The 14,362-nt window shown below is 44.4% G+C and overlaps 1 protein-coding gene across 1 annotated transcript in view; it reads left to right on the top strand.

Moving 5' to 3' along the window:
* tnfsf10l (TNF superfamily member 10, like) overlaps nt 1-14,362 on the top strand; it is a 54,464-nt gene that overhangs the window by 19,896 nt on the left and 20,206 nt on the right. Inside the window, 1 exon segment of the mRNA XM_084343849.1 lies at nt 7,576-7,725. Within this exon segment, the coding sequence (XP_084199975.1) occupies nt 7,576-7,725 (150 nt within the window).

Below are 14,362 nucleotides of genomic sequence, written 5' to 3'. Positions count from 1 at the left end.
CCAAACAATTGCAAGTGTAAGGAGTCGCAGCGAGCCTGGATGTTAACCTAGTTTTTTATAGCGCTTGCATAAGTACAGAAACATGAACCTTGGTATCGTGAAGGGTTAAGAACAGAGACATTAAAACTTCCCCAAAGCCATTTTTTCTGTCGGCACAATGCGTCTTTTCTTCTTCTTTCCCTTTCTGCAACTGTTTATGTCTCTGCGTGAAGACGTACAACACTTAAGCCTGACGATAACTTAATTTACACACACAGTTCCACCTAAAATTGCTCGAATGCTTTCCACCCTCAGGCGCTTCAGGGCCGTGAGTTACGCAGCAGAGCGTAACTCAACATGATGAAGCTGGCTCCGCCGTGTTGCGCTCTCAGTATGTTTTACTTCACTCCCGGGCTTGTGTGCGTCCCTGCCTCTGTGTTTGGGTAAAAGTTATTTACATGCCGTGCCACTGTCAGCGAGGTCTCAGTTGTTATTCCACCCCCCCGCTCTCAGTCTTGTCTCGTCTGTTTCATCACAAAACAGAGAGAGTACAGAAACGCAGCCGGCTCCTCTCTCCCTCTCGCTCTCGGTCCCGGACCTCTGTCCTGACGGATTTGAGTTTCGTGGCCACCTTCTCCTCTTCCTAATCCCTTCAAATGGGGGTACTGGACTGCCAAGGAACTCCCAGACGAGCACACACACACACAAAACTGTAGCCGGGATCCAAGTAGCCCTCTGAGATATCTTTTCAGTGTTTGGTGTCCAGCGAGGGCCAGCCAAACACACACACACACTCACAGACACACACACACACACAATCGCGCATACACACTGAGCGGCGGGCCACACACACGGGTACACACACGTAATACATATGTACACGCGCACACTCACACGGGGAGGGAACAGTGATGCATTGTTCGGAGCTTCCTGAGAGAGTCGGCATCAGGATCACAGGAGCTCTGTCAGCCCCGGACCCTTTCCTCTCTCTGGAGCCCAGTCATCCAGTTCACTGTGGAGAGCCATGAGAGACCACATGTCTTCAGGCTGGGATGGGATATTAAAAGAAGAGAGAGCGTAGATCACTCAGATGTGTGTGCTTGTATGTGTGTGTGTGTGTGTGTGTGTGTGTGTGTTTCTACCAGTTGCAGCGCCGATTGTTTCCAAAATCAGACCCAACAGGGACCGTGCCCCAGTTTAGCTCTGTAAATTATTCAAGTTTCGGCTCGAAGCCCTAAAATAACAGCGTGACAGTTTGAGAAAACTTTCTTAATTTTTTCATTATTCTTCTGGCTTTAGCTCTGCAGACATTACAAGATAGTAAATCTTTAGTGAGAAAAACTGATTTGTTCGATGTTAATGTGGTGTCAGGACTACACACCTTTTCTTTCAGATGTCATAACACTAGAGAAATGTATACATGTTTTTATATATGCCCCATTTTATCATACTTAAAAAGTGCAGCATGTGAGAATTGGCCACCTTCACAATAGGGAGCAGCATATCAACAGATTGATTGCTAACTGCTGTTAACTGTAGCTGCCGTTAGCTGGTTAGCTCAGTTAGCAGCGCAGCTAGGAGTCCTATTAGCCGACTTGAGTCTGGAAGCTCACTGTTTCAGATTCACTTTAGTTAACCTTATCTAAACTTAGCTAGCTGGTCTGTGGTTTTTCTAGCTAGCAGACTAGCCTGTTAGCTAATTGACCATTTAGAAGTTCGTGGTTCGCTAAAATCCAGACTGCTTCTACCAAAACAAACACTAGTATTGGCCGTTTGTCCGAAAGCGACTTCTTGTGGTCATTTGATTCCCTTATTATGGCAGCGCCACATGCTGGCAGGGTGTTTTTGTGCACCTACAATAGTTAGAAGCTTGTGGCTTGGCTAACGCAGACCTCAGCTCACAACATGTCGAGGCCGCGATGGCAGATTTTATAACTCGAAGAAGTTTATGAAGTGTAAGTTTTGGAAGGGGCGCGTGGTTTGTTGTGGAAGACAATGAAAATCTGTTTTATTGTTGGGGTATGAGGTCTTGTTGAATTAGTCAGATGGATCTGGTATCAATTCTCCGTCGAAAGTAATTACTCTTCTAAAACCTGTCAAGACCAGAACGACGTACAGCTCGTTCAGCAGCTACTTCACCTCAGACCACCAGCATTACCTCATCTGAGCGCCCCTCTGTTCTGTCAGTGAATAAAGACCAATGACTGTAAACCAGATATGTTAGAAAAATCTTAATGGAAAATCCTTGTTGCGAGTTGTTGTGACCAAACATCTGTCACTGAAAATCATATTTACTGACACTCTCAGCCGTTCCCTCCTCAGGCATCCAACCCAGTTTAACAACGCAACGGAGACTTGCGTCAGATTGTGTGTGTTTCTGAATGTCTTTAGCATGTGTACCCCTGCGTTTGGCTGCTGAACGGGCCCAACGGACTCGTTGCTTAAGAGACATGGGAAGGACAAGACATTGATGTCAACTCACAGTGAAAATATGCCGCTCAGGGGACGGGTTACGGGAAGGAGAATTCAAGAGTCAGTTGCCAAAAAAGGAAGTATGCCCTTTGTGAGGATCGGAGTTTGTTGTTTCACGATAAAAGCAGCGCAACTGCACAGCAGATCATGGGCTACTAGTCAGATTCTGACTCTCTCAAGACCTTTGTTGTGGAATTAATTAAGTATTTGACATCATTCATTTCAATTGAACAGTTGATTTGTTACCATTGACTCATTTGGGTGTAACTTGTTCCTGAAGTCGTCGCAAATGTGGCCAGATTTGCAATTTTGGGATTCGGTCAAGGGGAGTCAGGACTTGGCGAAGAGAAGCTGTCGGAGGAGCTTCTCAGGAGACGGGGGGGAGTGTCTGACTGTCTGACTGCTCATCTTTAAAAACCTGTGGAGCAGTTCCAGTTGCATGCTCCCAGGGCATGGTAGTGATGAAGAGTCCCCCATCTCCGGAGGCTTGCGTGTCTCTACTGGCCTGCAGAATATCTCACATTTTCCTCTCTGCTTTCCAACAGTTTTACCGAACCCAAAACACAATGAGTGCGGGAAGTAACTGATAAAATCAACCCAAAATGTAGATCTAATTACAGTTCCTTGGCCTCAAAAGGAGCAAATGATACAGCTATGATGCAAATGGCGATGTAACAGAATAGTCATGCGAATGGAAGCTGATCAGAAACGTAGATGAAAAAAGATCTCGCAGCGAGACCTGAACCTGGATGGAGGAAGGACCAGCTTGGCGTCTGTGTTACAGCCAGACATCAAACTACATTACTATTGAATACAGGCACAACTGCTGGGAGAGGAAACTTAAAATACATTTTGGATCGGTGCTTTGGCATTTGTCTGTGATGTTTTCAGTTGGATAAAAATAAAACAGGCTTGAATTTCATTGAGTTGTCAGACCATGAAATTGTTTATTTTTTGCCTCTAGAGAAGATAATGTCTGTTGGTCGTTCCACCACTTTGGTCTAGACTGAAATATTTCTACAATTATGAGACGGATAGCCTTTTAATTCGGTACACATGGCCACGGTGCCCAGAGGATGAGTCCTACTGATGATCCCAGTTGTTTTGTCCGTCTGGTGCAATCTGTAGGTTAATATTTGTGCTTTTGAGTGAAATGCTTCAACAACTGTTGGGTTGATCGCCATTTAAATTCGGTACCGACATTCACGTACCCCTCAGGATGAGGTCTTTAATCAGAATCAGTGTTGGCAGTGTACCTTTTGTAGTCTTTGCTGTGGCCACATGCTGTGCCTATGCTCTGGTTAGATTTAGGCACAAAAAACACATGGTTAGGGTTAGGAAAACATCATGTCTGGTTTTAAAATACCTGTTTTTGTCACCACAAACACACCTGGAAATTGTCGCAAGGTCTCCTTAAAAATATCGAGTGGTGTCAAACTTACAAAAGATGACCTTTACATTTATTCATGTTGCAACTTTACAGTGGTTAGGGTTAGGAAAACATCATATTTTGATCTAAAATGCCAGTTTTAGTTGCCACAAACACGGCTGGAAGGTCTTTTTGCACCTACAAATGTTGAAACGCCAAAATTTGCTAAACTGGCTCCAAACCAGCAACAAATCCAAAGAAAATTGATCAACAATGGCTGAAATAAGAAGTGTACTTATTGCATGTCGCTTGATTTCTGGGTAAACTTTCAGACATTGAATCTCTCACTGTTTATACTTGGGAAGATGTTTGTCTTTGTGAAGAGAAGAATGTATATCAACAAGACGATAGTGCCTCTCTGCATAGCTTGGTTTAGCCTCTGGCCTCGTCTCCATGTCCTAATGGAGCAGACCGTGTTCTCCTAATCTTGTTTTTAGCTCAGGGTTTTATCTCCTCGCTAAACACGGAGAAACACTCCCTACCCGCCTGTCAAAACTTAATGACACACGGGCGTGCATGTACGCACACAGGCGTGCATGTACGCACACAGGCGTGCACGCCCTGTAAAGTCAAACCTTTTACATTCATGCAAAAAGACACTCCTCAATAACAATGAATCCGTCAGCCAGAACCACCAAAGCAAGGGAGTGTGTTTTGGCAGAGGAGGAAGCGAGGCCTACTTTCACTCCATTTGTTGCGGTGAGCGAGCGCAGATCCACTCATGCATGTGTGAACCTCCACAACACTTCTGCCAGTGGTAGCTGTCATCACACACCGCTCCGTCTCGGCCTCAGACTGCACCGTCAGCAGTTTTCAGCTGAGACGGATCCTGATTGTATGCAGATGATCTACGGCGACCCGCTGCGCTTCCTTTTCTCTCATGGCAGCGCCGAGAGACGACAAACAGTATATCTGGGTATGAATTTGACCTAGTTTGACGTTACAAGCGTCCCAGCGTTGACCTGCATATGGACAGGAGCTTGTAAGTGGAATGTGCACCGACAGGAGCGACGACACGTGCATGCAATTACACTTACTGTGATTCGTAAGGAGACATTAAAAGGCATGAGTCATGCTTTTTAGGACCGGGCAACATGTTGAGGCTGTTCAGATGTGGCCCCATTCTTTCACAAAGAAAGCCGCGCTGTTCCCGTAAAAAAACAAAGTGCCCCGTCCTTCCCGCTCGGGTTCAAAACTGATTCGCAGACACACACTTAGACACAGACACGCTGCTATCTCCTCTAGGAACAGGGAGATCTGCTGATGCGTCAACACGAACAGAATCGCTGAGAAAACGAGAGGTTGAAAAGAAAAAGGGAATGAAAGAAGGAGGACAAAAGAAAAAGGGGTTTCATTAACGAGCGGAGGTCAAGCGGAAAGGAATTAATAAAAACAAAGAGCAGGGTGAAGGAGTGCAGCGCTGTAATCTCTCTCTCCTCATCAGTGCTTGTTAGAGAGTCATTAGCCTGGCTTTCAGACCGTGACGCTTACAACCTCCCTGAAGGGTGCACACACACACACACACACACACACACACACACACACACACACACACTTCCATGCACGAAACCCCACAGCCTGCAAGCCACAGCTGCCTCTCCCGACGTTTCAGTTCCCAAAGATGTCTTATTCGACCCGTGCTGCCCGAAATTACATGAAAAACATTTTTTGTAAACGCTTTTTTCCGCATGGAAGTCGCTGCCGAACAGGAGGCGTAACTAAAGGGATATAAACAATTTCCCCTTTTCCCCCCCAGAGGACTTCAGATTTAATTGTTTCTTATTAGATGTCTCGATATGGATGCACTATATATGTATGTGTGTGTGTGTGTGTGCTCAGTTTAAACTCGAGAGCTTTCAGTGTTGTTACGTAAGGAGTTGGGTTTCCAGCGTCCGATCCGTGTGCCAAAACATTTGGACTCAGGTTGTTGCATCCGCGATTTCAGAATATCCCGTGTCAGCCAAGCACGGCAACAACTCCAGAAATGCTGCAGATAACAAGCGATGTACGGAAAGAGTAAAGAGGCGAGCTCCGTGAGAACATTAAGACATCGAAAAAACATATAAAATAGGAAACATGTGCAGGAGGAAACAGAGTTGTCACGCTGACAGGGCTGTACACTGGCTGTGCTATAGACGTGCAGAGAGAGTGACGGCTCACACAAGGAAAAACTGGTTTGACTTGGCAGCAGGAATAAATAGCACGAATGTCCCAGAGAAGCAATTAAAGCGATGATGAAGATGTTTAATGATCTTATAGGAGCTGCTGGATGTAATTAGAGAGCAAAAGCAAAAAATAATTGTTGCATTAATGACATTATTTGCAGTAGTGTGCTCAGTCAAGGGTTGTTAGATGGTTGCAGATAGTTGAAAGGTCCAGTTTTATAATGAATAGTAGCACTTATTTAACTTAATACCTGGATGGCAATATCATCTCAAGGTGTTTCCAACACAAAGCCTCAGGAATGAGACTAAACATCGGCTATCTTACAAATTGGACGTTAAAGAAGTAGAGCCTCACTCTACTATATAAAAGGTGTATAAAGTATAAACTGTAAGTATACCTGTAGACAGAGATATTGTAAATTAATATACTAGCAGTGACCTAGCAGACCTATCTCCGTAGTTCAGTGCCAGTTATGGAAAAAGGTGATTGTTGTGCTAAAGGACAATAAAAAGCTCTTGCTTGCATTTCTTTGAACCAATCACAATCGTCTTGGGTGGATGAAGCCCAGGATGCAGCGACGATGCCTCCTGCAAACATAGCCAGGGTGGGACTTAAAAACAACACCTGCTAGCTTGTTTTTGGGGTGGTACCGTTTGCTGCTGGGTTAGGGTAACTCACTTGACATTGCCAGCGTGTAGCTTGCTAGGGTGGATGTTGTAGCCGTTTCTCGAAGCGGCGAGGATTTTGAAAACGGTAACAGGCATGAATGCATAACTTCGAAGTGCATATGGCACCAACCAATCGCGGCACTGAAGCGCCCAAAAAGCCATTACAAAAGAGACATAACAAAACTGTTGACGGGAACACCTCGAACTGCAAATCATCATAATGTAAAGTCTATAGGTTAAGCATGAACTATATTAAGTAGGCTGCACACTCAGGAAGTAAAACCCAGAAGCTGGCGTACGCACCAGGGCGATTGCATTCTCATTGGACTGAACCGGCACCATCTTTGCATCTGGTATCCTGCTCTAAATAATACATCCACGTCTCAAATCCACGTTCTGCATCCTCTTGAGGCAGACTATACTGTGAGTGTCCTTGAGCTTCACCGTGACAATGCAAAATTGATTACAGAATCGCAGTGAATGATCTGCGAACGTGGGCGCCAGCGGGTTCAGAGATGGAGTTTATATCAAGACTGCTCTGTTCTGGTTGTGAACACACGTTAGTGGCAAAACACAGGCTGCATTGTAGTTGACGAGGAAGCCTGTAGAGTACTTTTTATTCACTCACTGTATATGTTATTTCCTGGCAGTGCTAGATTTGAAGCGCCATAATGGGGGTTAGGAGCCTGCGGTCCCAAACAAAGAGCCCTAAAGCTCGGCGCTTGTCAGAATGATTAAGTCACGCTTACTGATCAACATCGCTGTGAATATCCTGCAGAGATGTGGTTGATTTTTTGCTACGAGGCAGTTTTATTTTTAACCCCTTGGTAATTCTTTGTTTTTCATGTGTTTTCCCTGCAGGTGCGTAGCCAGGGCGTCACAGAGGAGCTCAAGTGTCTCAGTTTACTGAATGCTCTGGATAAGGACCAGGACATCCCCGACCAGCTGGCCCAGCTCTTTGGAGAGCCGTGCATCAAACTGGCCGAAGGCATCAAAGCATACATCTCCAAGGTAAGACGGAAACATTTAGCAGGATTCATTTACCCCAGAAACACTTAGGCCAAATCGAACCCTACAGCGGGTCAGCTTGGCCCCGTGGGCCCCACTTTATACACTGATATTAGTACATTTGGTCTTGCTGTTGTCCAATCTTTAGGAAAATGGGTCTATTAGTTCATCAGTGTGGATGAAACTCTTACACACAATCACATAAAAGGAGCTTTAAACTATGGTCAGGGTCAGGGGTTTTGCAAGATGCTTTCTTTGTTGGTGTTTTGTAAAATAAAAAAGGTTTCACAACCATTCAGAATGGAGAAGTGATCAGTCCAGAGGACGATGAAGGGGCAAAAGAAACCTTTCAAAATGATTGAAACAGTTTAAATGTTTGTTATGTAACCAAGTAAAGAAGCTTCAAACCTCAACAATGTTAACTAATAAAATCCAGGCTATAATTTCCAATCTCTAAATGATATATTGTGGATATTAACCCCAAATAAAGTTCGCTTGGCCGTCTTTACCGACCCCCCCGGGGTTATATAGAGCAGATGGCGGCTGGGAGTTCAGCGTGAAGGAATCTGCCCGGTAACGCCGAGCGGGGGAAACATCTGTGCGGAGCGATGCAGAACTGAACCTCTGGTTGTGACTAATTGGACGTATTTGTCATCGTAATGGAGAAACCTTCAGCTGAGAAGTAACACTGATCAGATTATATAAAGGGACACATGTCTTGAATTAAAACAAAGTGAGGAGATCGATTGGGAAGAACTTTTTGTTTTTCCCAAAAGCGACAACACCGCTCGCTGAGAGTTCGACAGTTTACCTCAAACAAACAGCTAACGTTATTAAAGTGAAGGGCGTAATGAGAGGTTTTTGGACCGAACCTCGACAGATTCAAGGAATTCATTAGAGGCGAGCTCCATTTGTTATGATTAAAAACAGCAGACGGACTGTTTTTAATAACAATACGACTATTTCAGAGTCATATAGAGAGTCAGAGTCGATAATAGTAATGTTTCCCACTTTACCATTATTAACTTTACGGCCGGTTTTCATCCGCTCAACCGTTTCAACCATTAAACATTTAATAAGACAGTGAGCAGCATAAATCATATAAACGTGGAGCTGTCCTGGAAACTGTAGTATGATGGATTGAGTAAAAATAGAGCTGTTAGTGGAAAATGACAAGCTACAAGCGAGACGCCCCGGTTTGTTTCTGTCAGTTTGTGCCTGACGCTGTTGACGCTGGTGTTGCACCTCAGCTGGCTGCTCGACTTGTTTTCTGCCTGACAGTTGATTGTCGTCATAAGAGCCAACTTTTGCTGTGGAAATCTGCACATCTGTGAGCCAAGTATTCGGTTTGTTTTCTTTGTTTCCTTTGGAGAGACGTGATGGTTTAGATATGAGTCTAAACATGACGTTCGATCACAAAACCGCCAATAATTAATTAGAACTGGTGTCTGCCTTCAGACTAAAACTCCTCTGAGCCTGTTTTGTTATAAGTTTACATTTCTCTGCTCGCACTTGTGTTTACATGAGTCTGAACTTGAGGCCGTTTTGCGCCCGGGGTTGTTTTTCAGCACACGCCGACTTGCTAATACGCTTCTGGCTGCATGTGCGTGTGTTTGCATGCTGCTGGATTAAACCTGCTCGGCCTTTATTGGATTTATCTGTTAAACCGATACTCGGTGCCAGACTTCAGTCAAAATCTGCTTGAATAAGTGTGGGCGCCTACACGCAGGTGGCAGGAGTGATTGTGATGAACTCAAGTGTTACAGTAAACATGTCTTGCGCAACTCCTGTCTGCATCAGTCACCGACCCGATCGGCAGAATGAATTGCTGGCATTGTGCATTTTCTGCAAACCACGGATGTGCTGAAACGTGCTCATGGTCTGGTTGGTTTAAGATGCATGAACAACTTGGGTAAGGTTAGAAAGAGGTCGTGTTTTGGATTGAAATAAAACAATTTTGTCAAGTAACAGACTCTGGCATCCCCCCCCCCGTACCTCAGAAGCTTCACAGCAAGAAGGTACTGGGTTCGAGACCCGGCTGGGCCAGGGCCTTTCTCCTTCAGCTCCAGCTACTGACCGTGTCGAGCCAAATCAACATGCACAACAGGATTAATCGAACCTCTTGTTTTTTAGAACGGCAGCACGCATGCATTAAATCAAGCAGTTGTTGGCAAAATGTGTTTTTTCTGTTTTTGTTTTTTTTTGGCGCAGCTGTAGCTGAATATGATGTCTTCAGCCTCAGGGCGCCTTCTCCATCTGCTCCAACTGAGCTCAGGTTTTATTAACACCTGGCATTACTTGGCATCGATGAGTGAGATCTGATCAAACAGATTTTACCATCTTTGTTTTGCAGCGAGACCTGAGTTTATTTCCCACATTGCTTTTAAAACGTCAGGGAGCGACGGGTGTTGTACAGATCGAAAAAAAGCCCCATGAGGCAAATTGTGATGTCGAAGCTCCGGCCTATAAATAAAAATAGACCTCAGTTGATATTAATATATGTGCGGTTTTCCTCTGGGAGGTCACATGACTAGCATCCATACACTCCTGCAGGAAGTAAACGCATTGACACACATTTTATCTCCTCAGTGTGTGTTTGTGTTGAATCAGCATGAAATTACCCAGCTGTGGTTCACACACACACACACTTATTCAGCCCAATGAGTCGCTCCATTGATATAAGTCATCTCCTCGCAGACATAGCCGAGAGGACTTTTTCCCACTTAAGTCTGAATGTCTGGACGCTTACAGCGGTGGATTTTCAGCCCCCTCATTTCCTACACACAAACACACACGTCTGTCTTTGTTTAAGCGTCTCTTCTCCTTTTTGTTTTCTCTCTTTCTGGCTTGTTTTATCTCCTAATCTGCTTCTCTTTTTTTGTCTCATCAACTCTTCTCCCCTCTCTGCTCGGCTTGTACGATACGATCGGAGGGTGCTGCTCCATGCTCCTGTGCTCCTCAGTGGACGTGAACAGGAACGACTAGTTTTTCCACACACATCCAAATATCTTATTACTGTTTTCCAAACATTCACACATGCGTGAACAATCCAAAACCCATCAATTTCCATATCAGCACTTGGTTCCAGTAGAGCGTCATAGTGGCCAGCGGTGCCTCACAGCTGTCCACTCCTTGCATCCCCCTTTGCACAACACATTGTGTTCATCATCAGCCTGCGTCACTGGTTTCATGCTTTTAAAAAAGGGCTTGTCGAGTCGAAAAATACCAAAATTAGCAGTTAGATCGAGCGAGCAGACCAAGTAGGCGCCATCATCTCTGTCCGTATAAAATGCTTCAGTGACAGTACCGTCGATCTGTGGAGACGATCTATGTAGACTTCTTCTTGAATACTGAGGCTGGAGAGCAATTACACAGTTTAAATTACACCGGTAATACGATGATTATCTGTGGAAAAACCTGTGCAGCATTCAGGGCCATCGTGCCCTCAGTGCTTCTTTTCTTTCATTTCCTTTTGCATTATTTATTAATTTTTTTAACTTGTAATGCGTTCCCAAACTAAAACCAAATCAAGGAGCACAGCACAGCATTTACTGCCTAAAACTCTCAGAAAACTTGTTTTAGTCGCCCCAAACGTGGATGGAAATGTCCCAACCTGCTGTCAAAAATATGTTTTGGTCACCACAAACATCGTAAAAAATGTCCTGCCTTCCCATCAGAAATCTCAAAACAGGATCCTGTTCCTACACCACCATAAAACAGATTAGCTAGCTCAGTCGTTCTCATTGTCTTGTCTTGACCATACACAAACAGATCACCGGTTTGAACCTCCAGATTTGTTGGCCTTTAAAGGACGTTTCGGGGATTAAATGTATTAGCTTTTTGGTGAGAAGATCAATGTCTCTCTCTTATCTGTCCATCCAGTGTGAAGTTGCAGCCAGGAGAGAGTAAGCTTAGCTTAGCTGCCGGGAGCAGCTAGCTTGGCTCAGTCCAAAGATCCCTCTCCAACATCTTGTTTTGTTCATTCATACGAAGATCCAAGTGTATAAAAGACAAGATTTTTTTTTTTGACCTTTGATGAGAGCCGGGCTACCAGTTCCTCCAGGCTGCCAGGGTTTTATCCTCAGCTATGCTAACCAGCTCCGAGCCAAGGTTTGCGCCTCCATCAGTTTCTCTAAAAGATGATCAATCAGCGATGCTAGTCACGCCCGTGACATATTTCTAAACTGTGATTGAAGTTATTTTGGAGTCCTTCAAGACGCTTCTGACATCGAAATAAAAAATATTCAGTGTGCTGCACCTGTTTCCCAAGTTGTGACGCTTTTACTTATCCGGGCAGCATGGTAGGTTGGTATCTTGGCTTGGAAACAAAGACTTGGTTCTTGGTTTTCCAAACACCGCCGGTAAATTATCTTTCAAAGGAACTGGTTGTGACCTCTGTGAACCGAAAGACTGGGCCTGACCATCTCCTGGCTCTGGCTTCATACGCTAACGGACAGATTTAAGGGGTGGATCGATTTTCTCGTCAAATTGTTGGCAAGAAAGCAAATAAACAGATATAAACTAGATGAACAGAAGCAACATTCCTGAGGACAAATTCAGCTCAAGTCTGACTATAGCCAATTGTTCCCGCAGCTTGTTGGTGTCAGGAAGGCATCCCAGCTGTTTGAGCCGACAGGTGCTTGGAGGAAGCTCTGATCACGGCTCATTGCCGCAAATCAGCTACGAAAAAGCTGAAAGAGCCAGCGCTCTGTTCCAACAAATTGTACTATTTTTGACTGATTGTACTTCCTCAAAGAAAGAAGACGCAAATGAAACTGGTTTCGTAACGGATGCATGACTGGGTTTGGACGAAGATTTAAAATATCTGACAAACCCAAAGTCTGCAAAAATGCAGGAAACCTCGACAACACGTTCAGAAGAACAGATGCTTGGATTTGGTTCACTGCTGAACCACGTGGTTTTGGATGCAGACTCAGCCTCGTGTCCTTTATATAACAAAACGACAAGTGGTGAGTTTGGGTTTGAATGTGAAGAATGAGCTGGAGAGAAAACAGTGAAACACCAATAAAAGAAAGAGGAGCGTTATCCCAGTTTTGGCTGCAGTTTATCACCTGGAAATCATTATTAAATGTTTTGGCTTGTGTAGATTCGCCTGTGGGGGCGCGGGGCACACATGCGTAGGAACTATATTTAATGGGATCAGTGAGTGATGATGATGACGTGACAAATATTTGTGCGAGTGGACGGCGGAGGAAGATAATGACGGCAGCGGTGTTGGCGGCGAGATGATGAGGACGTAGACGGGAGAGATCGATTGGGAGAGTACCGAAAGACGTCCAGGTCAGAGCCGAATAATGGAAACAGTGTACGAAGGAGAAAATGAGAGGGAGGAAAGAAGCTGTTAAGAAACCCAGCTGGACCGGAACAAATGCAATAGAAAGAGATGAGAGATGGGGAGGAAAAGAGGGGAAAATAAAGGTGCTGCAGCAGAAGAAACCAACAGGAAAAAAATTATCAATGAGGTTTTAATTATACGACATTGTGTGGAGGGAAAAGAGGGGAAGAAAAACACGGTTCTGGTCGAGTTAAAACTAAGTGGGCCGAGGAATTGTTTACGCCCCAAAAGAACGACTTCTAATTAAATCGATAATATAAAAGAGCACGCTGGTGGTTTTGTTTGTTTTGGTTCATTACTAACAAATCACAAGTACATATCAGATATTTTCCGAACCAGAGAAAGACTTTTATGAAAGTGTGAAAATCAACATGCAGATTTTAGAAAATCCCAACCCATCAGCAGCTTTTCCTGCGTATCGAGATTCTGGTGAGACTCAAACCCGAAAGACGAACTGGGAATAACTTGATGTGACTTTTATGATATAGATGATACTCGGCCAATATCATAAAAATGAACATAAATGTTTAATGCAGTGGACTCTGAAACGTTTTTATCGTTCCCGTTCTTTCATATCAGCTCAGCTCAGGAAACACTGACCAGGAAACGGGGAGAGAGAAATTCGCATACATTTGCCAATACAAACCTGATGAGGCCTTTTATTAGCTTCTGCTAAAGTTTGGGAAAAAAAGGCTACAAGACATGCAGGAAAAGAAGAAGACATAGAAGGTTTAAGCAGTGAGGGAATGAGATTGTACAAACATTGGAGAGAGGATAAAGAAAAGAAGTGCTGTACACAGTGCTCAATTTGAAAGTCTAAAGTCTATTCGTAGGCAGATTGAAGCGACTGGGCTGCACATTCAGGAGCAAAAAAAAAACACTGAACAAGTTTGCCAGCTGGTAAAAAGGTTCCTCTTTACCTTTCGTGCATGAAAACGGCGTAAATATGAGCCATTTTTATGGGATGGACTGAATTTATGACTTCCTACAGGGAGAGAAATCAACGCAGGGGTAATGGGGTAGACTTGGGGAAAACAACCAGCACGGGGGCTTAAGGAAAAGAAAAGACAGACAGGAAAGGGAAGACGGTAAAGCTGTGCTCTCCTGGAGTTTCCTCCTCCTTTATTTTTGGTCTTTACAGTCTCCCCCCTCTGGAGGAGTCGGCTCCTCTCTGGCCTTTGATCCTCCACATACGATCAGGTTTCAGCGAGGGATGTCGTTCATTCTTGCACATGTACATTTACTGTATTCTCTTGCTGTCACGCTTGCGTCATGCGAGTGATT

Source organism: Pagrus pagrus (genome assembly GCF_965226575.1).
Source record: "Pagrus pagrus genome assembly, chromosome: 22".
Taxonomy (NCBI): domain Eukaryota; kingdom Metazoa; phylum Chordata; class Actinopteri; order Spariformes; family Sparidae; genus Pagrus; species Pagrus pagrus.
Note: the sequence above shows the minus strand (reverse complement) of the source record. Positions and strands in the feature narration are given on the sequence as shown.